This window comes from Chamaea fasciata, unplaced genomic scaffold (genome assembly GCF_029207755.1).
Source record: "Chamaea fasciata isolate MVZ Bird 193981 ecotype frontalis unplaced genomic scaffold, bChaFas1.0.hap1 SCAF_352, whole genome shotgun sequence".
Taxonomy (NCBI): Eukaryota; Metazoa; Chordata; class Aves; order Passeriformes; family Sylviidae; genus Chamaea; species Chamaea fasciata.
The window spans coordinates 23521-50481 of NW_027094437.1; the positions used below are offsets into that span (position 1 = coordinate 23521).

At 63.7% G+C, this 26961-nt stretch overlaps 2 protein-coding genes across 4 annotated transcripts in view; both read right to left on the reverse strand.

The window, feature by feature from the left end:
* The window catches only part of LOC136305301 (patatin-like phospholipase domain-containing protein 6), a 32036-nt gene extending 13101 nt beyond the window's left edge, over positions 1-18935 (reverse strand). For all 3 annotated transcript variants that reach the window (XM_066208577.1, XM_066208575.1, XM_066208576.1), the window contains exons 1-26: positions 18885-18935; positions 16936-16998; positions 16780-16839; positions 15992-16067; positions 15825-15907; positions 15645-15745; positions 14818-14970; positions 13868-14027; positions 13121-13201; positions 12172-12300; positions 12005-12085; positions 8849-8957; positions 8656-8742; positions 8473-8570; positions 7344-7556; positions 6634-6711; positions 6055-6260; positions 4897-5028; positions 4333-4456; positions 4145-4258; positions 3762-3837; positions 3545-3685; positions 3134-3197; positions 2122-2290; positions 1253-1435; positions 1043-1161 (exon numbers count right to left, since the gene is read on the reverse strand). In XM_066208577.1, coding sequence (XP_066064674.1) covers positions 1043-1161; positions 1253-1435; positions 2122-2290; positions 3134-3197; positions 3545-3685; positions 3762-3837; positions 4145-4258; positions 4333-4456; positions 4897-5028; positions 6055-6260; positions 6634-6711; positions 7344-7556; positions 8473-8570; positions 8656-8742; positions 8849-8957; positions 12005-12085; positions 12172-12300; positions 13121-13201; positions 13868-14027; positions 14818-14970; positions 15645-15745; positions 15825-15907; positions 15992-16067; positions 16780-16839; positions 16936-16968 — 2870 coding nt within the window. In that variant the 5' untranslated portion in view covers positions 16969-16998; positions 18885-18935. The remainder of the gene's footprint in view (positions 1-1042; positions 1162-1252; positions 1436-2121; positions 2291-3133; positions 3198-3544; positions 3686-3761; positions 3838-4144; positions 4259-4332; positions 4457-4896; positions 5029-6054; positions 6261-6633; positions 6712-7343; positions 7557-8472; positions 8571-8655; positions 8743-8848; positions 8958-12004; positions 12086-12171; positions 12301-13120; positions 13202-13867; positions 14028-14817; positions 14971-15644; positions 15746-15824; positions 15908-15991; positions 16068-16779; positions 16840-16935; positions 16999-18884) is intronic.
* Positions 18936-21640: 2705 nt separating this feature from the next.
* Positions 21641-26378, reverse strand: LOC136305296 (sphingosine 1-phosphate receptor 2-like). The gene is given in 8 exon segments (XM_066208569.1): positions 21641-21700; positions 21702-21791; positions 21793-22014; positions 22016-22063; positions 22065-22432; positions 22435-22480; positions 22482-22801; positions 26318-26378. Coding segments are annotated over 7 exon segments (1077 nt in total). The 5' UTR covers positions 22725-22801; positions 26318-26378.
* Between the last annotated feature and the right edge of the window lie 583 nt (positions 26379-26961).

Sequence of the window (26961 nt, forward strand, 5' to 3'; positions counted from 1 at the left end):
ATCGGGAACAGTCGGGAAATCGGGGAAATCGGGAACAATCGGGGAAATCAGGAACAGTCGGGGAAATCGGGGAAATCGGGAACAGTCGGGAAATCGGGAACAGTCGGGGAAATCGGGGAAATCGGGAACAGTCGGGAAATCGGGAACAGTCGGGGAAATCGGGGAAATCGGGAACAGTCAGGGAAATCGGGAACAGTCGGGGAAATCGGGAACAGTCGGGAAATCGGGGAAATCGGGAACAGTCGGGGAAATCGGGAACAGTCGGGAAATCGGGGAAATCGGGAACAGTCGGGGAAATTGGGAACAGTCGGGGAAATTGGGAACAGTCGGGGAAATTGGGGAAATTGGGAACAGTCGGGAAATCGGGGAAATCGGGAACAGTCGGGGAAATCGGGAACAGTCGGGGAAATTGGGGAAATTGGGAACAATCGGGGAAATTGGGGAAATCGGGAACAGTCGGAGAAATTGGGGAAATCGGGAACAGTCGGGGAAATTGGGAACAATCAGGGAAATTGGGGAAATTGGGAACAGTCGGGGAAATTGGGGAAATTGGGAACAATCAGGGAAATTGGGGAAATCGGGAACAGTCGGAGAAATTGGGGAAATCGGGAACAGTCGGGGAAATTGGGAACAATCAGGGAAATTGGGGAAATTGGGAACAGTCGGGGAAATTGGGAACAATCGGGGAAATTGGCAACAATCGGGGAAATTGGCAACAATCGCGGAAATCGGGAACAATCGGGGAAATTGGGAACAGTCAGGGAAATTGGCAACAATCGGGGAAATTGGGAACAATCGGGGAAATTGGCAACAATCGGGGAAATTGGGAACAATCGAGGAAATTGGGAACAATCGGGGAAATTGGGAACAATCGGGGAAATCGGGAACAATCGGGGAAATCGGGGAAATCCGAGAAAACCAGGGGCCTGTGGGCACCACAGGGGGTGGGAGGAAGGTGACAGGGGAAGGGGACAGGGGAAGCGGGGACATGGGGACACGGGGACACCGGGGAGGGGGGGCACAGGGTGACGGTGCCGCCCACCTGGCGCCGCCGCCGCCCAGCACCAGGGCGATGGTGTTGCCGGTGAGGACGCGCGCCAGGCGCGAGAAGTCGCTGTGCCGGTCGGCGCTGCGCTCGAACACCTTCTCGTACATCTCCCGCTGCGCCGTGGGGACACCGGCGTGGGTGACGCGGCGACGGGGCCGACCCCTGAGGAGGGCGGCGAGGGAGGGGACGGGGAGGGGACCTCACCAGCTTGGCGGGGCTGCGGCGCGAGAAGACGCGGCGCGGGCAGCGCAGGTGCAGGTGGCCCGAGCACCAGGTGCGCATGTTGAGCCACTCGACGGTGCGCGCCGGGCCCGCGCCGTCCTCGCGGTGCAGCAGCACCAGCTGCTTCAGGGCCCGCACCGCCGTGTTCTCCAGCATCTGCTCCAGCTGTGGGGACAGCCACCGAGGGCCGGTGTCACGCCCAGAGCGTGGGGACACCGCCGGAGCACGGCCACCGAGGGCTGCCGTCACCCGCGGAGTGCTGGGGACACCCCGGGAGAGCCCTGTGTCACCCCCCGGCCCACCGCCACGGCCCTGGCCCCTGTCCCACCTCCCCGAGGGCGGGCTCGTGGTCACCCCGCCCCGTGTCCCTGTCCCCATGTCACCCTGTCCCCGTGTCCCCTTGTCCCCCGTGTCCCCATGTCCCCTGTCCCCATGTCCCTGTCCCCGTGTCCCCCTGTCCCCCTGTCCCCCTATCCCCGTGTCCCCCTGTCCCCGTGTCCCCCTGTCCCCAGTGTCCCCCTGTCCCCCTGTCCCCCGTGTCCCCATGTCCCCCTGTCCCCATGTCCCCCTGTCCCCGTCCCTGTCCCCATGTCCCCATGTCTCCATGTCCCACTTCCCTGAGGGCGGGCTCCTGGTCCCTGTCCCCGTGTCCCCGTCCCCATGTCCCCCTGTCCCCGTGTCCCTGTTCCCGTGTCCCCGTGTCCCACCTCCCCGAGGGCGGGCTCCTGGCCCCTGTCCCCGTGTCCCCTGTCCCCCTGTCCCTGTCCCCGTGTCCCCGTGTCCCCTGTCCCCGTGTCCCACCTCCCCGAGGGCGGGCTCCTGGCCCCTGTCCCCGTGTCCCCGTGTCCCACCTCCCCGAGGGCGGGCTCCTGCTCGCCCAGCCCCACGATGAGCACGCAGTCGGCCTGGCGGATGCAGCGCAGGGTCCAGGGCGTCAGGGTGCAGTCGGTCTGGTAGAGCACGATGCGGTGCAGGTCCTCCTGCTGCGCCAGCCAGCCCGACAGCCGGTACTCCTGGATGCTGCCGGACGCCGCGCTGCTCAGCCGCGGTCACGGGTGCTCCATCGTGGCCCATCGCGGCCCACCGTCACCACCGTGACCCACCGTGACCACCGTGACCCACCGTGACCCACCGTGACCCACCATGACCCACCATGACCACCGTGACCCACCATGACCCACCGTGATCCACCATGGCCACCGTGATCCACCATGGCCACCGTGACCCACCGTGACCCACCATGGCCACCGTGACCCACCGTGACCACCGTGAACCACCATGGCCACCGTGACCCACCATGACCCAGTGATCCAACATGGCCACTGTGACCCACCATGACCCACCGTGACCACCGTGACCCACCATGACCACTGTGATCCAACATGGCCACCATGATCCACCATGACCCAATCGTGACCCAGTCATGGCCCGACCATGACCCACCATGGCCCAATCATGGACAGCATGACCCACCATGACTCATCATGGCCACCATGGCCCGACCATGACCCACCATGGCCCAACCATGACCCACCATGGCCCAATCATGACCCACCATGGCCCAAGCATGGACAACATGACCCACCATGACTCACCATGGCCCACCACAACCCAATCATGACCCACCATGACCCAACCATGACACAACCATGGCCAACATGATCCACCATGGCCCAATCATGACCCAACCATGACCCAACCATGACCCAACCATGGCCCAACCATGACCCACCATGACCCAACCATGACACAACCATGACCCAACCATGACCCACCATGACCCAACCATGACCCAACCATGGCCCAACCATGGCCAACATGACCCACCATGACCCACCATGCCATGGCGACCACCACGATTACCTCTCCAGAGCCGAGGAGCCCAGGCGGGCGCGGATGATGTCGCTGGTGAGGAGCAGCGTGGGGCCTGCGGAGGTGAGGAGTGGTCAGTGGGGTGGGCTGGGGGTATCTATGGGTGATGGTCAGTGTTGTGTCACAGAGCGTCGGTCATCTCCAGGGCATGGTCACCTCCATGCCATGGGGCTGTGGTCATCTCCAGGGCATGGTCACCTCCACGCCATGGGGCTGTGGTCACCTCCACGCCATAGTCACTATCACTCTGCGGTCACCTCCACGCCGTGACTTTGCGGTCACCACGCCACGGTTGCCACCACGCCACCATCACCTCCACGATGGCCACCACGGCCAAGACCACCCCCTGGGGCTTCAACCACCAGCAGCCCACGCCGTGGTCGCCGTGCCGCGGTCACTCACCGATGGCGTTGAGCGCGTGCTGCAGCTCCAGCGTGAAGGCCGCCATGGGCACCTCGTCGCACACGGGCAGCACGGCCACCGTGGACAGGTTGCTGGTGGGGTTGATGGGCTCCGAGCTGGAGGCCATGCCCAGGCCGGACCCTAGGTGGATGCACACGAGTGGACGCGAAGCTCCGGTGACGGTCACCGGACCAGCAGAGCTGTCCCCAAGTCCCACCTGCGAAGGGTCCGCGGAGCTGCTGGAGGTTCCCCAAGATCTTCTGGCTCAGGAGGTGGATGAGGCGGGTGACGACCTGTGGGGACGAGGACACGGATGGCCACCACACCCCTGAGGAGTGTCCTCCAGGAGGTTTTGGGTGTCACCACCACCGTCTGTCCTCGGAGACCTCGGGTGGCATCACCCTTAGGGACCTTCAGTGCCACCAGCCCCATCCTTGAAGACCTCAGGTGCCACCACCCCTTCCTCCACTCTCCTCCAACACCTTCATTAACTCCCTCATTAAGCCGGTTTTAATTAGAGCGACACCCACCAGCCGGGCCGCGGGGACACTGCAGGGGGGTGACAAAGAGGGTGACACAGAAGGTGACACCGGGGACTACCTGTGGGTATCTCCTCTTGATGTTGTTGAGGGTGCCCTCGGGCAGCTTGGCCAGCTCCGTGTCCCTCACCGCGTGCACCGTGGTGGCCCTGGGCTGCCTGGTCAACGCCTCCACCTGCAGGAGCAGGCCGCGGAGGTCACCAGGGTGTCCCCAGGGTGTCCCCAGGGTGTCCCCGAGGTGACACTCACCACGCCCACCAGGTCACCACGGCCGTACTCGCCCACCAGCTCCTTCTTGCCGCTGCCCTTCTGGATGACGGAGCGCAGGCGCCCGTTGAGGACGATGTAGGTGCAGTCGGATTTGTCACCCTGCCTGGGGACAACGCTTGTGGCAGACCTGGTGGCCCTCTCAGGGGACAGCTCCCAGCCGGTCACCTCGGCGTGGTGGCGATTGTCACCTCCTGTCACCCACCGAGGTCACCCTGGGTGGTGCCACCATCACCACCAGCATCTCAGTGGGTTCTTTTGGTCCTCTGTTTCTGGGGGTTTCTGTCCCACCACGAGGGGTGACGGTCCCCAAAAGCCACCCGGTCACCCTGGCGTGGCGGACCGAGCCACGGTCACGTCCTGTCACCTCCCAAGGTCACCCTGGGTGGTGCCACCACCACCGCCAGCAGCACCGAGGTGGGTTCTTCTGGTTTTTCTGCCCCACCACGAGGTAGGAGGAGGTGACAGTCCCCACCACCCAGCTGGTCCCCCTGTCCCTGGTGGCCCACCTCGAGCTGAGGTGGCCACCCGGGCATGGTCACTCACCTGTAGAGCGCCCGGCCGGCCTCCACGGCCATCCAGTCGATGGCGAAGTCCATCTGCCGGACGAAGGGCGACATGCGGGCGGCCACGGTGTGGGCCACGCTCAGCACCACGCTGGGCTGCTCCCTCATGATCCTGCGGGGGACGGGGCCACCGTGGGGACACCGGAATGTCACCCCGCGGAGGTGGGGACACCCCGCAGGGCGGCCGCGGGTGGGGGGGAACCAAGAGGACGGATTGGGACGCGCTGGAATCGCAGCGGGGGGTTGGGAGGGCTCCTTGGGGAGGTGGTCTGGTGGTGGGAGCACCCCAAGGTGATGGAAAACCATCTCAAGGTGATGTGGGACCACCCTGAAGGATGGGGGACCATCCCAGAGACGTGAGACCACCCCAAAGTGATGTGGGACCACCCCAAGGTGATGTGGGACCACCCCAAGGTGATGGAAAACCATCTCAAGGTGATGTGGGACCACACTGAAGGATGTGGGAACATCCCAGAGACATGAGAACACCCCAAAGTGATGTGGGACCACCGCAAAGTGATGTGGGACCACCCTAAAGAGAGGGAGAACCACCCCAAGGTGATGGAAAACCATCTCAAAGTGATGTGGGACCACCCCAAGGAGACGTGGGAACACCCCAAAGTGATGTGGGACCACCGCAAAGTGATGTGGGACCACCCTAAAGAGAGGGAGAACCACCCTAAGGTGATGGAAAACCATCTCAAGGTGATGTGGGACCACACTGAAGGATGTGGGACCACCTCAAAGAGATGGTGAACCACCCCGAGGAGATGTGGGACCACCCCAAAATGATGTGGGACCACCCCAAGGAGATGTGGGACCACCCCAAGGAGATGTGGGACCACCCCAAGGAGATGTGGGACCACACTGAAGGATGTGGGACCACCTCACAGAGATAGTGAACCACCCCAAGGAGATGTGGGACCACCCCAAGGTGCCGTGGGACCACCCCAAGGTGATGTGGGACCACCCCAAGGTGCCATGGAACCACCCCAAAGCGCTGCTGGATCCCCCGGAGCTCACGGGGAGCAGCACCACGAAGCTCTGGAGATCCACCACGACGCCACGGGGACGCTCCCACCCCACATCCTGGTGACCCCCCCCCTTCCCCGAGGACACAGAAGGCCCCGGAACTCACTCGTAGAAGTCGGACTTGGAGATCTTGAGGAAGGTGCAGTCGCGGTTGGCCTTGATGGTGAAGATGAGGGGCTCCCCGGTGAGCACGGCCAGCTGTCCCACCAGCTCGCCGGGCTGCGTCAGGAACAGGCACACGTCCTCCTCCTTGTCGATCATGCGCTGGTACACGTGCAGGCAGCCCCAGAGGACAAAGTGAAGGCTCACGTCCTGCCCCGGGGGAAGGGCGCTTGGTCACCTCCTGTCACCTGCTGAGGTCACCTCGGGTGGTGCCACCACCACCACCATCAGCAGGAACCATGGTGGCTCCTTCTGGTTCTCAATTGTTCCTGGGGTTTACTGTCCCACTGTGTGTGGTAGGACAAGGTGACAGTCCCCACATGGTCACCCTGGTGTGGTGGACCATGAATGTCACCTCCTGTCACCTGCTGAGGTCACCTCGGGTGGTGCCACCACCATCAGCACCAAGGTGGCTCCTTCTGGTTTTGCGTTTCTGCCCCACCACGAGGTAGGAGGAGGTGACAGTCCCCACCTGGTCGCCCTGGCGTGGTGGAGCCTGCCACCCTCGGTCCTCAGCACCCACCTGGTCACCCTGGCGGGCGATGACCGTGCCACCCTTGGCGTGGTGGAGCAGGACGCGGTTGTTGAGGAGAGAAGGGTCCTGGAGAGGAGAGGGGGACAGTTCTGTGGGGTCACCGTGAGGGGACAGAGAACGGCCTGCAGGCCACAGGGACCACCAGGAACCCATCCCGACCTGTGTATGACCACCAGGAACCCGGGAGGAACCCACCAGGGACCTGTTTTGATTCCCACAGGACCACCAGGAACGCCCCAGAAATCCATCCTGACCCTACAGGACCACCAGGAACCCCTGAGGAACCCACCAGAAACCCATCCTGACCCTACAGGACCACCAGGAACCCCCCAGACCCCATGAGGAACCCACCAGGAACCCATCCCAACCCTACAGGACCACCAGGAACCCACCAAGAACCCATCAGGAACCCACCAGGAACCCATCCCAACCCTACAGGACCACCAGGAACCCACCAAGAACCCATCAGAAACCCACCAGGAACCCACCCCAACCCTACCAGACCACCAGAAACCCACCAGGAACCCACCAGGAACCCATCCTGACCTTTCAGGACCACCAGAAACCCACCAGGACCCCACCCCAACCCCACCAGACCACCAGAAACCCACCAGGAACCCACCCCAACCCCACCAGACCACCAGAAACCCACCAGGAACCCACCCCGACCTCACAAAACCCCAAAGCCACGTCCTCACCTCGACCTTCATGAGCTTGATGAGCTCCCTCTTGGCCTCCTCGAAGATGTCGCTGGTCTGGCGGCCCTGGTAGGGCCCGAAGGGACACGTGCCCGGGGCTGTCCCCGGCGTTGTCCCCGGCGCCGTGTCCTCCTCGCAGGAGCTGTAGTGGTAGATCCCCGAGGGCTGCTCCTCCAACGTCACCGATTTGCGTTCCTTGGGCTCCTGGGACGCCTGGGGGGAGATTGGGGGGGTCAAGGAGGATTTGGGGGGGATTTGGGGGGATTTGGGGGGATTTGGGGGGATTTGGGGGATTTGGGGGGATTTGGGGGGATTTGGGGGGGATTTGGGGCAGGATTCAGGGGGGATTCGGGGTGGATCCTGGGTGGGATTCGGGGCGGATTGGGGGTGGGATTTGGGGTGGATTTGGGTGGATTTTGGGTGGGATTTCGGGCAGGATTCAGAGTGGGATTCGGGGTGGATTTTGGGTGGGATTCGGGGCAGATTCGGGGTGGATTTGGGTGGATCCTGGGTGGGATTCGGGGTGGATTTTGGGTGGGATTCGGGGCAGATTCGGGGTGGATTTGGGTGGATCCTGGGTGGGATTCGGGGTGGATTTTGGGTGGGATTCGGGGCAGATTCGGGGTGGATTTGGGTGGATCCTGGGTGGGATTCGGGGTGGATTTTGGGTGGGATTCGGGGCAGATTCGGGGTGGATTTGGGTGGATCCTGGGTGGGATTCGGGGTGGATTTGGGGGGATTTGGGGGGGATTCGGGGGGGATTCAGGGTGGGATTCGTGGCGGATTCGGGGTGGATTTGGGTGGATCTTGGGTGGGATTTGGGATGGGATTCAGGGTGGATTTTGGGTGGGATTCGGGGTGGGATTTGGGGTGGATTTTGGGTGGGATTCAGGGTGGGATTCGGGGTGGATTTTGGGTGGGATTCGGGGCGGATTGGGGGTGGATTTTGGGTGGGATTCGGGGTGGGATTTGGGGTGGGATTCAGGTGGGATTCGGGGTGGATTTGGGTGGGATTCAGGGTGGGATTCGGGGTGGATTCGGGGTGGATTTTGGGTGGGATTCGGGGTGGGATTTGGGTGGATCCTGGTTGGGATTCGGGGCAGGATTCGAGGCAGCACTCAGCCCGTACCTGCCCGAAGGCGCCGGTGCTGTCCTCCTGCAGCGACACCGAGATGCGCCCGCGCTCGTAGGCCATGTCGAAATCCGAGCGGGGACCCTTCTGGATGCCTGGGCCGGGTCACAGGGGTCACCAAACAGGGGACAAAGCCACCCTCGGGTGACAGCCACACCCCCGGGTGACGGCCACACCCACCAGAGATATCCACAGGCATGGAGATGCAGCGGCTCAACAAGGGCGGCGGCGCCGGCGTCTCCAACCCGGCGCCTTTCATCAGCTCGGCTGCGGGATGACAACCAACCCCCCCGCCAAAAAAAAAAAACAAGTGAGAAGTGACCCCAAAAACGTTTGGGGCGAAGGGTTTGGGGGGCTCTGGGGAGGGTCTCACCCGTGTCCCGACCCTCGTCGGTGCTGCCCAGGCCGCGTTTGCCGTGACGGACCGGGCTGGTGCGGGCGGCGTGGCCGGGCTGGGGGAACAGCCTCAGGGGCTGCATGTCCTGCAGGTTTGGGGACAAAGGGACGTGGCAGAGCATCGGGGGGACATCGGGGGGACACGACCCGGCCGGGGGCCAACCCCAGAAGGGCAGGTTGAAATCAGGCGGGTGGAGAGTTTGTTGGGCTTGGGGTGGTCAGGGTTGGGGTTGGAGTGGTCACAGCTGGGTTTGGGGTGGTCAAGGTTGGGGTTGGGGTGGCCACAGCTGGGTTTGGAGTGGTCACAGCTGGGTTTGGGGTGGTCACAGCTGGGTTTGGGGTGACCACAGCTGGGTTTGGAGTGGTCACAGCTGGGTTTGGGGTGGCCACAGCTGGGTTTGGGGTGGTCACAGTCGGGTTTGGGGTGGCCACAGCTGGGTTTGAGGTGGTCAAGGTTGGGGTTGGGGTGGCCACAGCTGGGTTTGGGGTGACCACAGCTGGGTTTGGAGTGGTCACAGATGGGTTTGGGGTGGTCACAGCTGGGTTTGAAGTGGTCACAGTTGGGTTTGGGGTGACCACCGCTGGGTTTGGGGTGGTCACAGCTGGGTTTGGGGTGGCCACAGCTGGGTTTGGAGTGGTCACAGCTGGGTTTGGGGTGGTCACAGCTGGGTTTGGGGTGACCACAGCTGGGTTTGGGGTGGCCACAGCTGGGTTTGGGGTGGTCAGTCAGGTTTGGGGTGGCCACAGCTGGGTTTGGGGTGGCCACAGCTGGGTTTGGGGTGGTCAGTCAGGTTTGGGGTGGTCACAGCTGGGTTTGGGGTGGCCACAGCTGGGTTTGGGGTGGTCACAGCTGGGTTTGGGGTGGTCAGTCAGGTTTGGGGTGACCACAGCTGGGTTTGGGGTGGCCACAGCTGGGTTTGGGGTGGTCACAGCTGGGTTTGGGGTGGTCAGTCAGGTTTGGGGTGGCCACAGCTGGGTTTGGGGTGGTCACAGCTGGGTTTCGGGTGGCCACAGCTGGGTTTGGGGTGGTCACAGTCCGGTTTGGGGTGGTCACAGCTGGGTTTGGGGTGGCCACAGCTGGGTTTGGAGTGGTCACAGCTGGGTTTGGGGTGGTCACAGCTGGGTTCGGGGTGACCACAGCTGGGTTTGGGGTGGCCACAGCTGGGTTTGGGGTGGTCAGTCAGGTTTGGGGTGGCCACAGCTGGGTTTGGGGTGGCCACAGCTGGGTTTGGGGTGGTCAGTCAGGTTTGGGGTGGTCACAGCTGGGTTTGGGGTGGCCACAGCTGGGTTTGGGGTGGTCACAGTTCGGTTTGGGGTGGCCACAGCTGGGTTTGGGGTGGTCAGTCAGGTTTGGGGTGGCCACAGCTGGGTTTGGAGTGACCACAGCTGGGTTTGGGGTGGCCACAGCTGGGTTTGGGGTGGTCACAGTTCGGTTTGGGGTGGCCACAGCTGGGTTTGGGGTGGTCAGTCAGGTTTGGGGTGGCCACAGCTGGGTTTGGGGTGGTCACAGTCGGGTTTGGGGTGGTCACAGCTGGGTTTGGGGTGGTCACAGCTGGGTTTGGGGTGGTCACAGCTGGGTTTGGGGTGGCCACAGCTGGGTTTGGGGTGGTCAGTCAGGTTTGGGGTGGCCACAGCTGGGTTTGGGGTGGTCACAGTCGGGTTTGGGGTGGTCAGTCTGGTTTGGGGTGACCACAGCTGGGTTTGGGGTGGCCACAGCTGGATTTGGGGTGGTCAGTCAGGTTTGGGGTGGCCACAGCTGGGTTTGGAGTGGTCACAGCTGGGTTTGGGGTGGCCACAGCTGGGTTTGGGGTGGTCACAGTTCGGTTTGGGGTGGCCACAGCTGGGTTTGGGGTGGTCAGTCAGGTTTGGGGTGGCCACAGCTGGGTTTGGGGTGGTCACAGTCGGGTTTGGGGTGGTCACAGCTGGGTTTGGGGTGGTCACAGCTGGGTTTGGGGTGGCCACAGCTGGGTTTGGGGTGGTCAGTCAGGTTTGGGGTGGCCACAGCTGGGTTTGGGGTGGTCACAGTCGGGTTTGGGGTGGTCACGGCTGGGTTTGGGGTGGTCACAGCTGGGTTTGGGGTGGCCACAGCTGGGTTTGGGGTGGTCAGTCAGGTTTGGGGTGACCACAGCTGGGTTTGGGGTGGCCACAGCTGGATTTGGGGTGGTCAGTCAGGTTTGGGGTGGCCACAGCTGGGTTTGGGGTGGTCAGTCAGGTTTGGGGTGGCCACAGCTGGGTTTGGGGTGGCCACAGCTGGGTTTGGGGTGCTCAGTCAGGTTTGGGGTGGCCACAGCTGGGTTTGGGGTGGTCACAGCTGGGTTTGGGGTGGTCAGTCAGGTTTGGGGTGGCCACAGCTGGGTTTGGGGTGGTCACAGCTGGGTTTGGGGTGGTCACAGCTGGGTTTGGGGTGGCCACAGCTGGGTTTGGGGTGGTCAGTCAGGTTTGGGGTGACCACAGCTGGGTTTGGGGTGGCCACAGCTGGATTTGGGGTGGTCAGTCAGGTTTGGGGTGGCCACAGCTGGGTTTGGGGTGGTCAGTCAGGTTTGGGGTGGCCACAGCTGGGTTTGGGGTGGCCACAGCTGGGTTTGGGGTGCTCAGTCAGGTTTGGGGTGGCCACAGCTGGGTTTGGGGTGGTCACAGCTGGGTTTGGGGTGGTCAGTCAGGTTTGGGGTGGCCACAGCTGGGTTTGGGGTGGTCACAGCTGGGTTTGGGGTGGTCACAGCTGGGTTTGGGGTGGTCACAGCTGGGTTTGGGGTGGTCACAGCTGGGTTTGGGGTGGCCACAGCTGGGTTTGGGGTGGTCAGTCAGGTTTGGGGTGACCACAGCTGGGTTTGGGGTGGTCACAGCTGGGTTTGGGGTGGTCACAGCTGGGTTTGGGGTGGCCACAGCTGGGTTTGGGGTGGCCACAGCTGGGTTTGGGGTGCTCAGTCAGGTTTGGGGTGACCACAGCTGGGTTTGGGGTGGTCACAGCTGGGTTTGGGGTGGTCACAGCTGGGTTTGGGGTGCTCAGTCAGGTTTGGGGTGGCCACAGCTGGGTTTGGGGTGGTCACAGCTGGGTTTGGGGTGGTCACAGCTGGGTTTGGGGTGCTCAGTCAGGTTTGGGGTGACCACAGCTGGGTTTGGGGCGGTCACTCACGTGGCTGAAGAGCTCATTGGTCAAGCCCAGGTAATTGTGCAAGGCCAGGAAGGTGACGCGCTGCAGCCGCACCATGATGATCTGCAGGACGGGGACACGGCAGGCCGCCGTGGGTGCCCTGCCACCCCCTGGGGACCTCCAGGAGGCTCCCCCCGAGCCCAACTGACCTGCACCACCCTGACCAGGCTCTCGGGGTACTTCTCAAAGACGGCAGAGAAGGCCTCGACCGGCAGGCGCAGCACCGTGGAGTCCTCGGCCGCGCGGGCGCAGACCGTCCGGTATGGCCGCTGGTGGCCCTGGAGACACCCAGGGGTCAGGGGACACAGCGGGGGACGCCTGAAGGTCATGGGTGACACCAGCGGTTTGGGCAGTTGGGGTTGGGGTGGTCCCAGTTGGGTTTGGGATGTTCCAGTTGGGTTTGGGGTGGTCCCAGTTGGGTTTGGGGTGGTCCCAGTTGGGTTTGGGACGTTCCCAGTTGGGTTTGGGACATCCCCAGTTGGGTTTGGGACGTTCCCAGTTGGGTTTGAGACGGTCCCAGTCAGGTTTGGGATGTCCCCAGTTGGGTTTGGGACGTTCCCAGTTGGGTTTGGGGTGGCCCCAGTCAGGTTTGGGGTGGCCCCAGTTGGGTTTCGGACATTCCCAGTTGGGTTTGGGGTCTTCCCAGTTGGGTTTGGGGTGGCCCCAGTTGGGTTTGGGACGTTCCCAGTTGGGTTTGAGACGTCCCCAGTTGGGTTTGGGACGTTCCCAGTTGGGTTTGGGACGTTCCCAGTTGGGTTTGGGGTGTCCCCAGTTGGATCCAGGATGTTCCCAGTTGGGTTTGGGATGTTCCCAGTTGGGTTTGGGGTGTCCCCAGTTGGATCCAGGATGTTCCCAGTTGGGTCCGGGATGTTCCCAGTTGGGTTTGGGATGTTCCCAGTTGGGTTTGGGACGTTCCCAGTTGGGTTTGGGGTGGTCCCCGTTGCGTTGGAGGGCCTTGGGGACAGCCTGGACATGTTGGGGACAGCCGCCCATGGAGCTCAGGGGGGTCTGGGACCCCCCAGCTGGGTGTGGCAGGGTTTGGGGACAGCCCCCGCGGTGTCCCCGGGGCTTTGGGGACACTGGGGACGCGGCCGGTACCGTGATGACATCGAGGATGCTCAGCAGGCTGTGGACGCTGTCCCCAGGGAACACCTCCTTCATCACCGTCTCCTTCCCGTCCTGCAGGGACACGCCCCGTGTCCCCTGGCGTCCCCTGATGTCCCTGGCTGTCCCCAATGTCCCCAAGTGTCCCCAATATCCTCGATGTCCCCAATGTCCCTGATGTCTTCAGGTGACCCCGATGTCCCTCAAGTCCCCAATGTCCCAATATCCCCAACACCCCCAATCCCCTCAGTGTCCCCATTGTCCCCAGTGTCCCCCAGGTGTCCCCAGTGTCCCCCAGGTGTCCCCCAGTGTCCCCAGCTGTCCCCAGGTGCCCCCAGGTGTCCCCCAGGTGTCCCCAGTGTCCCCAATGTCCCCAGATGTCCCCCATGCCCCCAATGTCCCCAGTGTCCCTGGGTATCTCCTGGACATCCTTGACTGTCCTCCCTGGCCACTCTCAATGTCCCCAACATCCTCGACGTCCCCGATGTCCCCAGGTGTCCCCAGCTGTCCCCCAGGTGTCCCCAGTGTCCCCAGGTGTCCCCAGTGTCCCCAGGTGTCCCCAGGTGTCCCCAGTGTCCCCAATGTCCCCAGGTGTCCCCCATGCCCCCAATGTCCCCAGTGTCCCTGGGTATCTCCTGGACATCCTTGACTGTCCTCCCTGGCCACCCTCAATGTCCCCAACATCCTCGACGTCCCCGATGTCCCCAGGTGTCCCCAGGTGTCCCCCAGGTGTCCCCTCACGGTCTCGGTGAGCAGCAGCTCCAGCTTGCCCTCCTGCAGGACGTAGATGCTGGTGTCGGGCTGGCCGGGCCGGAACACGTCCTCGCCCTGCTGGCACTGCTGGAACACCATGTGCTTGCACAGCTCCAGGAACAGCGGCTTCTCAAAGTGCCCCAGCACCCTGCGGGGACAGCCGGGGGACAGCGGGGTCACCGTGGGGACAGCGGGGTCACCGTGGGGACAGTGGTGACACCGTGGGGACAGCGGTGACACTGTGGGGACAGCGGTGACACCGTGGGGATAGTGGTGACACCGGGGGATAGTGGTGACACTGTGGGGATAGTGGTGACACCGTGGGGACAATGGTGACACTGTGGGGACAGCGGTGACACTGTGGGGACAGCTGTGTCACCGTGGGGATAGTGGTGACACTGTGGGGATAGCGGTGACACTGTGAGGATAGTGGTGACACCGTGGGGACAGCGGTGACACCGTGGGGATAGTGGTGACACCGTGGGGACAGCGGTGACACCGTGGGGATAGTGGTGACACCGTGGGGACAGCGGTGACACTGTGGGGATAGTGGTGACACCGTGGGGACAGCGGTGACACCGTGGGGACAGTGGTGACACTGTGGGGACAGCAGTGACACTGTGGGGACAGCGGTGCCACCGTGGGGACCTGCTATGGAGAGAGGACACCCTTGGAGAGGTGTCCAAAAGTGGAGCTGGATCCCTGAGGTCGAGTGCTGGCCCCGGGGATGGATCCCGACCCCATCGATGGATCCCGACCCCATCGATGGATCCCGACCCCAACAATGGATCCCAACCCCATCGATGGATCCTGATCCCAAGGAACAGACCCTGACCCCAGGCGGAGATCCCACGGTCAGACCTCAATCCCCTGATCCCAGACCCCACAGAGAGATCCCAGACCCCACAGGGAGATCCCTGGTCCCCCCCGGTGCCCACCTGACGTTTTTGAGCATGTAGAGCACCTCTGAGGGCAGGTGTGACGAGGCCACGTCGAACTCGGTCAGGTCGGCCTCCAGCACCGAGGGCGGCGGCTCCTTCAGCTGCAGCGTGGGCGGCTCCTTCTGGATGCGCAGGAAGCTGGCACTGACCCTGGGGACATGGGGACACCGTGGGGACGCCGTGGGGACAGCCAGGGGACACCGTGGGGACAGCCAGGGGACAGCCAGGGGACAGCCAGGGGACACGGGGACAGCCAGGGGACACCGTGGGGACAGCCAGGGGACACGGGGACAGGCAGGGGACACCGTGGGGACAGCCAGGGGACACCGTGGGTGGCTCCTTCTGGATGCGCAGGAAGCTGGCACTGACCCTGGGGACGTGGGGACACCGTGGGGACGCCGTGGGGACAGCCAGGGGACACGGGGACAGCCAGGGGACACGGGGACAGGCAGGGGACACCGTGGGGACAGCCAGGGGACGCGGGGACAGCCAGGGGACACCGTGGGGACAGCCAGGGGACAGCCAGGGGACACACGGACAGCCAGGGGACACCGTGGGCGGCTCCTTCTGGATGCGCAGGAAGCTGGCACTGACCCTGGGGACATGGGGACACCGTGGGGACACCGTGGGGACAGCCAGGGGACACTATGGGGACAGCAAGGTGACACCATGGGGACAGGGCAGAGACACCGTGGGGACCCCGTGGGGACACCGTGGGGACAGGGCAGAGACACTATGGGGACACCGTGGGGACACCATGGGGACAGGGCAGAGACCCCGTGGGGACACCGTGGGGACAGCCAGCCGTGCCACCACCCGCTCACTTCTTGGCGATGCTGAGCACCTTCAGCTTCTTGCGGCTGCGCGGGCGCGCGGCGCCACCGGCCGTCCCCGCGTCCACCAGCGACGACGTGGACTGGGACACCTGCCGGCGTCGGGGACACCGTGTCACCCCGGGGGCGGTGACAGCGCCGCGCCCGCCCCGCCGTCGCCCCGAGGGTCACCTTACGCATGATCTTGCGGCTGTAGAACAGGACCTTGTCCCGCTTGCGGAAGCGGTAACGGGGCGGCTCCTGCGCCGGCACCTCTGGGGGACACCGAGGGGACAGGGTGAGGGGACGGGGTTGTCACCTCCCCGTCCCCTCCGGAGGCGGGGGGTGGTGGCACTCACTCTTGAGGCGCAGCCACCAGCCCAGGCCGGCGATGGCCATGATGAGGATGGCGAGGCCCAGGATGGCGCCCAGCACCTGGGGAAGGAAGGGGGTGTCACCGCGGTGTCCCCACAGTGTCCCAGCCGGGTCAGGGACTGGGACATGTCCCCAGGGGACAAGGTTGTGTCCCCTCAGGGGGTGCTGAGCAGTCGTGGGGACACTGGGGACACGGGGACACTGGGACACCGTGCCTGGGGACATTGGGGACATTGGGACACTGGGGACATGGGGACACTGGGGACACTGGGGACACTGGGGACATGGGGACACTGTCCCTGGGGACACTGGGGAAACTGGGGACATTGGGACACTGTGCCTGGGGACACTGGGGACATGGGGACACTGGGGACATGGGCACACTGTCCCTGGGGACACTGGGGACATGGGGACACTGGGACACTGTGCCTGGGGACATGGGGATATTGGGACACTGGGGACACTGTCCCTGGGGACACTGGGGACATTGGGAAACTGGGGACATGGGGAAACTGTCCCTGGGGACATTGGGGACATTGGGGACAATGGGGACATGGGCACACTGTCCCTGGGGACACTGGGGACATGGGGACACTGGGGACACTGGCACCCTGTCCCTGAGGACACGGGGACACTGTCCCTAGGGACACGGGATATGGAGCTAGAGAGACACTGGGGACATTGGGGACACTGTCCCTAGGGACATGGGACACGGGACACAGGTGACACAGGTGACACAGGGGACACAGGGGACACAGGGGACAGCGCTCACCGCGCGCGCCGGGAGCTGCTCCCTGCTGAAGACGGCCAGCAGCCCCCTCAGCACCGTGCCCTGTGGGGACAAAGGGACAGCTGAGCCACCCCCGGCCTTGGGGACACCCTGGGGACACCCTGGGGACACCAGGGGGGTGACAGGGACGCGTCCCACCTCGGCCTCCTGCTGCGACTCGCTCTGCCCCATGGCCGGGGGCGGCTGTGCCCATCCAAAATCCTGCGGAGAAATGGGGAAAAAACAGGGGAAAATTGGGGAAAAATGGGGGAAAAACGGGGGGAAAATAGAGGGACAATGAAAGAAAAAATGGGGGAAAATTAGATAAAAATGGGGGGAAACTGGGGAAAAAATGGGGGAAAATTGGGAAAAAATGGGGGGAAAAGGGGGAAAAATGGGGGAAAACAAGGGGGGAAAGGGGGGAAAAAAGGGGAGAAAAAAGGGGGGAAAATGGAGAAAAAACGGGGGCAAGACAGGAAAAAAAGGGGGGAAAACAGGAGGAGGAAAATGGGGAAAAAACAGGGGGAAAATGGGGGAAAACCAGGGGGGAAATGGGGGGAAAATAGGGGGGAAATGGGGGAAAAACAGGAGGGGGAAAATGGGGAGAAAACAGGGGGAAAATGGGGGGAAAACATGGGGGAAAAAAGGGGGAAAATGGAGAAAAAACGGGGGAAAAAATGGGAAAAAAGGGGGGAAAATGGAGAAAAACGGGGAAAAAGGGGGGAAAAATCGGGGGGAAACAGAGAAAAACGGGGGGAAAAAAGGGGGGAAAATGCGGGGAAAATGGAGAAAAACGGGGGAAAAAGGGGAAAAAAGGGGGTGAAAAATGCGGGGAAAATGGAGAAAAACGGGGAAAAAAGGGGAAAAAAGGGGGTGAAAAATGCGGGGAAAATGGAGAAAAACGGGGGAAAAAGGGGAAAAAAGGGGGTGAAAAATGCGGGGAAAATGGAGAAAAACGGGGAAAAAAGGGGTGAAAAAACGGGGGGAAACAGAGAAAAACGAGGGGGAAAACGGCAAAAAAAGGGGGAAAAATGCGGGAAAAAATGGAGAAAAACGGGGAAAACGGCGAAAGGAGCAGCGGGTGACAGGCGGTGACACGGGGGTGACAGCCAGGTGACACCTCACGGCGGGTCAGGGCTGTCCCCAAAGCACTCAGGGGGGACAAAGGGGACTTGGGCGTCCCCTCCGCGAGTTGTCACCCGTTGTCACCGGTGTCACTCCATCGGTGTCACCCGCGGGCCTGGCCCCGCTGTCCCCAAGGACAGCCCGGGGAGGTGACAGCGGCACGCGTCACCCTCCGGGGCTTGGTGACACCGCCGGGGCCCCTCCAGGTGACAACCGCCACCCCCACACTGTCCCCAAATTAAATCCCACCCCCCCCCCAAAAAAAATCATCCCCTTATGATTTAATTACCCCCCCAAATCCTTATTACGCCCTCATTAATTAATTACCCCCCTCACACTTTAATTACCCCCCCCCAGGCCTTTATTCCCCCCAGCAATCATTACCCCCTCATTAATTAATTACCCCTTCCCATCTTAATTCCCCCCCCCGCCGGGTATTGATTGCCCCCCCCCGGGCTGTTATTACCCCCTCATTAATTAATTACCCCCCTCACAGCTTAACTGCCCCCCCCCTCATGAATTGCTACTCCGGGGCTGTTATTATCTCCTCGTTAATTAATTAATTACCCCCTTCACATCCTAACGGCCTTTATTGCCCCCCCCCCTCCACAACCCTTATTACCCCCTCACGCATTAATTACCCCCTCACACTTTAATTACCCCTCTCAGGCCGTTATTGCCCCCCCCCGGGGAGATTATTACCCCCTCATTAACTAATTCCCTCCTCATATCTTAATTGCCCCCTCAGGAATTACCCCCCCAGCCCCGTTATCGCCCCCCCGGCCCCGCTGCCCCCCCCCCCCCCCCCCCGCCTCTCGTTCCCCTCAGCGCTTACCCCCCCCCACAACTGCCCTCAGACCCCCCCACCCCCCAAACCTTGGCTTCCCCCGGACCCCCAAATCCGGTAAAACCCCCCCGGCCCCCCCCCCCACGGCCGGTAAAGCGGCCCCGAGCCCCCCCGGGACCCCCCGGCCCCCCCTCACCGGCCGCCGGTCTCGGCCCGCTCCGGCCCTGGCGGCGGCCGCGGCCCCCGCGCGGTCATGGCCCCTTTAAGGCCGTCCCGCCTCCTCTCTGACGTCACTCGGCTGCGCCCCAACCCGTCGCGGCGCCGCCGCCGTGTTGGGAAGGTCAAACCGCGCGGGCAGCGCGGGGGGCCGGGCGCCATTTTGGGTGCGGTTGGGGGTGTGACGTCACCCGGCGCGACGGCGCGGGCGCGTGGGGGCTGTGAGGGGGTCGCCCCGGCGCCATCTTGGGGGTGGCGGGGGGGGAGGGTGGGGGGATGAAGGGGGGGGCGACACCTCCCAAAATTCGATATGGGGGACACTCCCAAAGGGGTGGACACCCCAAATTGAGGAGGGGGGGACACCCATGGGAGTCCCCGGCGTTGGGGGGCCAGCTCTGTCCCGCTGTGGTGACACCCCGGCAGTGGCACCGCGTCCCCGCCGGGTTTGATCGTCCCCGAGCCCGCCGCCGTTCGTTTCTCTTCACCCCCTCAGGGAGGAAATTTGGGGTTTTTTTTTTTTTGGGGGGGGGGTGGAAGGTGACAAAACGCCGAGTTGGGGACACGGCAGATGTCCCCAGCTGTCCCCAAACGCCCCTGGCATCATTTTCCAGACCCCCTCCCCACAAATCCATCACCAGAGGAACACCTCGGAAAAAAGACACAACAAAACAAAAAGAAACTCGTTTAATGCAACGACGGGAGAAGATTTTTGGGGAGGAGGCCAAAAATAAAAAGAAATCCCGGAATTTCGAGGTGGGGGATGATCCCGGCGGATCCGCCGCGTTGGGATCCCCCCACACCCCGCGCTCCAGCACGGGGGAGGGAAAAAAACGGGATTTATTTTGGGGGTTGGGTTTTTTGGGGGGGCAGGCGATCTCGCGGTGGATCCGGGAGGAAGGAAAAGGAAAGGAAAGGAAAGGAAAGGAAAGGAAAGGAAAGGAAAAGGAAAGGAAAGGAAAGGAAAGGAAAGGAAAGGAAAGGAAAGGAAAAGGGAAAGGAAAGGAAAGGAAAGGAAAGGAAAGGAAAGGAAAGGAAAGGAAAGGAAAGAAAGGAAAGGAAAGGAAAGGAAAGGAAAGGAAAGGAAAAAGGAAAGGAAAGGAGAAAGGAAAAAGGAAGGAAGGAAGGAAGGAAGGAAGGAAGGAAGGAAGGAAGGAAGGAAGGAAGGAAGGAAGGAAGGAAGGAAGGGAAGGAAGGAAGGAAAAGAAGGAAGGAAAAGAAGGAAAGGAAGGAAAAGAAGGAAAGGAAGGAAGGATCGGCCGCCCACGGGCACGGGAGGAGCCCCGGGAGCCGTGGGACAGGTCCGGCCGTGCCCGCGGGGGCGTGGGAAGGGCACACGGAGAGCTGGAGGGGACGTTGGGGACATTGGGGACATTGGGGACACCCTCCCGGGGGTCGCGGGGTGGGAAGGTGTCCGTCCGTACCGGGGGACACCGCGAGGGAACCGCGAGGGAACCGCTCCGCTCGTACCGGGGGGTGTCCCCAGGGTGGCCTTGGGACCGTGGGGTGTCCCCAGGGTGGCCTTGGGACCGTGGGGGTGTCCCAGGGTGGCCTTGGGGTGTCCCCAGGGTGGCCTTGGGACCGTGGGGTGACTCAGAGTGGTCTCGAGGCTGTAGAGTGTCCATGGGGGGGTCCACAGGATGTCCCCAGGGTGGCCTTGGGGTGTCCTCAGGGCCATGGGGTGTCCCCAGGGTGGCCTTGAGGCCATCAGGTGTCCATGGGGTGGCCTTGGGGTGTCCATGGAGTGTCCCCAGGGTGGCCTTGAGGCCATCAGGTGTCCATGGAGTGTCCCCAGGGTGGCCTTGAAGTGTCCACAGGGTGGCCTTGAGGCCACGGGGTGTTTGTGGGGTGTCGCCAGGGTGCCATGGCGTGGCTCTGAGGTGTCCCCAGGGTGGCCTTGGGGTGTCCACCAGGCCATGGGGTGACCATGGGGTGTCCATGGGGTGTCCACGGCATGTCCATGGGGTGTCCATGGGGTGTCCATGGAGTGTCCATGGAGTGTCCATGGGGTGACCATGGGGGTGACCATGGGGTGTCCACGGCATGTCCATGGAGTGTCCATGGGGTGTCCACGGGGGTGTCCACGGCATGTCCATGAGGTGACCATGGGGTGACCATGGAGTGTCCATGGGGTGTGCACAGCATGTCCATGGGGTGACCATGGGGTGTCCACGGCATGTCCATGGGGTGTCCATGAGGTGACCATGAGGGTGACCATGGGGTGTCCATGGGGGTGTCCATGAGGTGACCATGGGGTGTCCATGGGGGTGTCCATGGCATGTCCCATGGGGTGACCATGGGGTGACCATGGAGTGTCCATGGGGTGTCCACAGCATGTCCATGGGGTGTCCATGGGGTGACCATGGGGTGACCACAGCATGTCCATGGGGTGACCATGGGGTGCCCATAAAGCCATGGGGCGTCCATGGGGTGTCCATGGGGTGTCCACGGAGTGTCCACAGCATGTCCACGGGGTGTCCACGGCATGTCCATGGGGTGGTCCATGGGGTGACCATGGGGTGACCACAGCATGTCCATGGGGTGACCATGGGGTGCCCATAAAGCCATGGGGCGTCCATGGGGTGTCCATGGGGTGTCCACGGAGTGTCCACAGCATGTCCACGGGGTGTCCACGGCATGTCCATGAGGTGTCCATGGGGTGCCCACAAAGCCACGGCGTGGCCTCAGATCATCCACGGCGCGCCCCCACAGATCCGCGCGGCGCATCTCCACCCCCCCTCACACCGACGTGGTGCACTCGCGCGTCAACGGCGCCGTGGCCAACTCCCCCCCGCCGCCGCCCGGCAACCCCTTTGTCCAGCGAGCTGGACGTCCGCAGCGGCACCCCCGGCCGGCCGCGCCTCCCCGACCTCCTCTTCCCTCGCCCCGCCGCCGCCGCCGCCGCCGCCGCAGCAGAGCACCCGGAGGAACTCCCCGCGCATGTCCTTGCTGCGCAGCATGTAGATGACGGGGTTGGCGGCCGAGTTGAGCGTGGCGAAGGCGAAGAAGTAGTTGGCGCTGTAGAGCACGCGGCAGGCGCGCACCGGGCACGAGGCGTCCAGCAGGAGGATGATGAAGGCGGGCAGCCAGCACACGATGAAGGCTCCCAGCACCGATGGTGACGGTCTTGAGCAGCGCCAGCGTCTGCGCCGAGGCGATCTCGGGCGTGGCTGGAGCGCACCACGCAGTAGATGCGCGTGTAGAGCCCGACGATGGCGGCCAGGATGAGGGTGAAGATGGTGGTGACGAAGAGCACGTAGCGCTTGGAGTAGAGCGGCAGCACGGTGGAGCAATCCCGCAGGTCGCTGATGCAGTTCCAACCCATGATGGGCAGGCTGCCCACGGCGCCGGCGATCACCCAGCAGGCGCCGATCAGCAGCACCATGCGGCAGCCGCCGTCGCCGCCGTACACCTTCACCTTGGTGATGGCCACGTGGCGCTCGATGGCGATGGCCAGCAGGCTGAACACCGAGGCGGCCAGCGTGGCGAAGGCCGTGCCCTCCCTCACGAACCACTGCACGGGCGTCAGCTGAAGGTGGTGCTGCCCGACAGCAGCGTGTTGGCCATGAACGCCGCGCCCCGCCAGCAGATCCGACGCCGCCAGGTTGCCGATGAAGATGTACATGGCCAGGTGCAGGCGCTTGTTGCGGCAGATGGACACCAGCACCAGCAGGTTCTCCAGGACGATGACGCAGCAGAGCAGCACGATGAGGGCCGAGCCCACCCAGCGTGAGGGCGACGCGCTCTCGCCGTCGCCCTTGGTGAAGTTGTAGTGCTCGCGGATCTTGTCGCGGTTGAAGTATTCCTTGTAGATGCTCCCCATGGTCGGGGGGCGGGTGGCGGTGGCGAGGGTGACGGGGGGTGATGGTGACGAGGCTCAGCGCCGCCGGGACATGGCTCCTGGGGGTGGGAATGTCACAGCGGTGTCACCTTGGTGTCACCAGGGTGACCCGAGGCTCAGTGCCAGCAGGACACGGCTGAATGTCACGCTGGTGTCACCTCATTGTCACCTCTGTGCCACCAGGGTGACCCGAGGCTCAGTGCCAGCAGGACATGGCTTGTTGTGGACGGCAATGTCACCCCATTGTCACCTTTGTGCCACCAGGGGTGACCCGAGGCTCAGTGCCAGCAGGACATGGCTTGTGGGGATGGCAATGTCACCCCATTGTCACCTTTGTGCCACCAGGGTGACCCGAGGCTCAGTGCCAGCAGGACATGGCTCCTGGGGATGGGAATGTCACAGCGGTGTCACCTTTGTGCCACCTTTGTGCCACCAGGGTGACCCGAGGCTCAGTGCCACCACGACACGGCTGAATGTCATGCTGGTGTCACCTCAGTGTCACCTTTTGTGCCACCAGGGTGGTCACAAGGTGACCCGAGGCTCAGTGCCAGCAGGACATGGCTCCTGGGGGATGGGAACGTCACCTCAGTGTCACCTTTGTGCCACCAGGGACACCCTGGGCTGTCACCCGGGTGACGCCGGGGTGGCAGGAGGTGACATCCAGCCGGGAAACGGGGTGGGGCACCCTGGGGGACAGAGAAGGGACACGGGGCGACGTCACCGCTCGGTCCCGCCTCCCCAAATTTCAGGACGGGACCCCCCGGTGAGGCCCCCCCGGAGCGGGACCCCCGAGAGCTGCGGGGACGGGCCCGGGGGAGCCCCGGTGGCCGCGGCACCGCCCCGGAGCCGTCCCGGTACCGCTGTTTGGTCCCGTCCCGGAGCCCTCCAGTCCTGGTGCCGTCCCGGAGCGGTCCTGGTACCAGAATTCCCCCAGAACCGGCCCGGAGCGGGCCCGGAGCAGTCCCGGTACCAGAATCCCCCCGGAGCAGTCCCGGAGCGGTCCCGGAGCGCTCCCGGTACCAGAATTCCCCAGAACCGGCCCGGAGCAGTCCCGAAACAGTCCCGGTGCCGTCCCGGAGCCCTCGGTGCCGTCCCGGAGCCGTCCCGGAGAGGTCCCGGTACCAGAATTCCCCCGGCACCGTCCCGGAGCCGTCCCGGAGCCCCCGGTGCCGTCCCGGAGCCCCCCGGAGCGGTCCCGGTACCAGAATTCCCCCAGCACCGTCCCGGAGCCCCCGGTGCCGTCCCGGAGGTCCCGGAGCCCCCGGAGCGGTCCCGGAGGTCCCGGAGCAGTCCCGGAGCGGTCCCGGTACCAGGAATTCCCCCAGCACCGTCCCGGAGCCCCCCGGTGCCGTCCCCGGAGCCCCCGGTGCCGTCCCGGAGGTCCCGGAGCCGTCCCGCCACCGCCCGGTGCCTCGCGCAGCCGCGCCCCGGTCCCGGGACACCGCCCCCGGCTCCCGCCGCCCCCGGGACTCCCGCTCAGAGCCCGTCCGGACCCCCCCGGACCCTCGTACCGGCGCCGGTTGGAGCCGCCGGCGGCGGTCGGAACCGGCACGGAGCATCCGCCGCTTCCCCTTCCCCTTCCCGCCCCCGGCTCGGGGCTGGCTCGGGCGGAGCCGGCGAGGGGGGGACGGGCGGGGCCGGCGGGACCCCCGGGAGCGGCCCCCGGGTCCCGAACCGGGATCCCGAACCGGGACTCCATATTGGGAACGGCCCCGGGATCCTAAACCGGGACCCCAAACCGGGACCCCAAACCGGGATTCCAAACTGGGAACGGCCCCAGGTCCCGAACCGGGATCCCAAAACAGGAACGGCCCCGGGATCCCAAACCGGGATTCCAAACCGGGATCCCAAACCGGGATTCCAAACCGGGACCCCAAACCAGCATTCCAAACCGGGATTCCAAATTGGGAACGGCCCCAGGTCCCGAACCGGGATCACAAACCAGGAACGGCCCCCGGGATCCCAAACCGGGATCCCAAACCGGGATTCCAAACCGGGATCCCAAACCGGGATTCCAAACCGGGAGCGGCCCCGGAATCCCAAAACGGGACCCTAAACCAGGATCCTAAACCGGGAACAGCCCCGGGATCCTACACCGGGATCCCAAACCAGGATTCCAAATCGGGATTCCAAGCCGGGAGCGGCCCCGGGATCCCAAACCAGGAATGGCCCCAGGATCCCAAACTGGGAAGGGCCCGGGTCCTAAAACCGGGATCCTAAACCGGGAACGGCCTCGGGATCTTAAACTGGGATCCCAAACTGGGATCCTAAACCGGGATTCCCAACTGGGATCCCAAACCAGGATCCCAAAATAGGACCCCAAACCGGGCTCCTGCACTGGGAACTGCGGGAACTGGGATTCCAAACTGGGAATTGCCCCGGGATCCCAAACTGGGATCCCGAACTGGGATCCTGAACCGGGAACTGGACTGGGGTCCCACCCCAGGGAATCATACCAGGATCCCAAACCGGGGGTCCCACACCGGGACCCCACACCGGGATCCCCCCCCTGGATCCCACCCCAGGATCCCCTCCCGGGTTTTGGGGGTGATCCCGGGACCCCCCTCCTGATTTGGGGTGATCCCAGGGATCCCCTCCCCGTTTTGGGGGGTGGTCCCAGGACCCCCTCCGGGTTTTAGGGTGATCTCAGGAATCCTTCCCGGATTTGGGGTGATCCCAGGGATCCCCCTCCCGGTTTGGGGATGATCCCAGGGATCCCTCCGGGTTTTGGGGGTGATCTCAGGGGACCCCTCCCTGTTTGGGGGTGATCCCGGGATCCCTCCCGGTTTTGGGGGTGATCCCGGGACCCCCTCCCGGTTTTGGGGTGATCCCAGGACCCCCTCCGGGTTTTGAGGTGATCCCGGGATCCCTCCCAGTTTTGGGGTGGTCCCAGGGGATCCCTCCCGGATTTGGGGTGATCCCGGGACCCCCCAGCCCCCGCAGGGTGGGGGGCAGGCGGGGGGCAGGGCGGCCGGGGTGGGGGGGGGGGGGGTCACCGGGGGCCGCCCCGATCCCGAAATATCCCGGAGCAAATTGGATCAGGGCGGATCTAAGCCGAGCTTAGCGCCGGCTTTAACCGCGGGGGCGGCGGCCTGCACGGCGGGAGGGGTGGGGGGGCGTCCCCAAGACCCCCCAAAAACCCCCCCCGAGCGACCCCCCCACCCCGTCACTGTCACCGTCGGGGATTTTTGGGGACCCCCCTCCCCGTCCTCCCCTCTCCCGCAGCCCCACCCCAGAAAGTTCCAGAGGTGCCCCCCCCCCCCCCCAGGACAGGACCCCACCCCCCCCTTCCCCTCCTCGGCCAGCTGCGAGCCAGATGTTGGCGTGGCCGAAACAGCTGGGCCGGGGACAATGAGGGGGGGCGCCACCTGAAACCCCCCCCCTCCCCTCCCCAAAATTGTTCCCCCCACAACTTTCGGGGACACCCCCGCGTCCCCCCCCGCACCCTTTGGGGGACATCGCGGGGGTCGCGCGAGGGGGACACAGGGGACACGGGGGAGGGTCCCAGGAGGGGAGGGGAGCCCCGGGGGGGTGAAAAAAGGGGTTGGGGGTTTTTTTTGGGGGGGGGGTCTTACCGGTCCCGGGGCCGGTCCCGGCAGCGCTGAGCGCCCGTCCCCGGTTCCAACATGAGCGGGCGGGCGGACTGGGGGGGGGGGGGCGCGGGGGGTGGAGGGGGGCGTGGCTAAAAAGGACACGCCCTCTAGTGGGCGTGACCACACACGCCCCCACAGCGGACCCCCCACCCCAAAATGGGGAGGGGGGGGACAAGGAAAAGCCCCCCCGGGTGTCCCCGGTTTGGGGACAAAAGAACGCGGCGGGAGGGGGGGAGAAAAGCGCTCTGCTCCCCGCTCCCCGAACCTGGGAATTTTTTAACCCATTTGGGGGAAAATTTTTTTCCCCGATTTTGTTTTTTTTTTTTCCCCGATTTTGGGAGATTTTTTTCTCTATTTTTGCGGGTTTTTTTTCTCTATTTTTGGGGGATTTTTTCCCGATTTGGGGGATTTTTTTTCTCTATTTTTGGGGATTTTTTTCTCTATTTTTGGGGGTTTTTTCCCGATTTTGGGGGAATTTTTTCTCTATTTTTGGGGATTTTTTTCTCTATTTTTGGGGGGTTTTTCCCGATTTGGGGTTTTTTTTTTTCTCTATTTTTGGGGGATTTTTTCCCGATTTGGGGGATTTTTTTCTCTATTTTTGGGGGATTTTTTTTCCCTATTTTGGG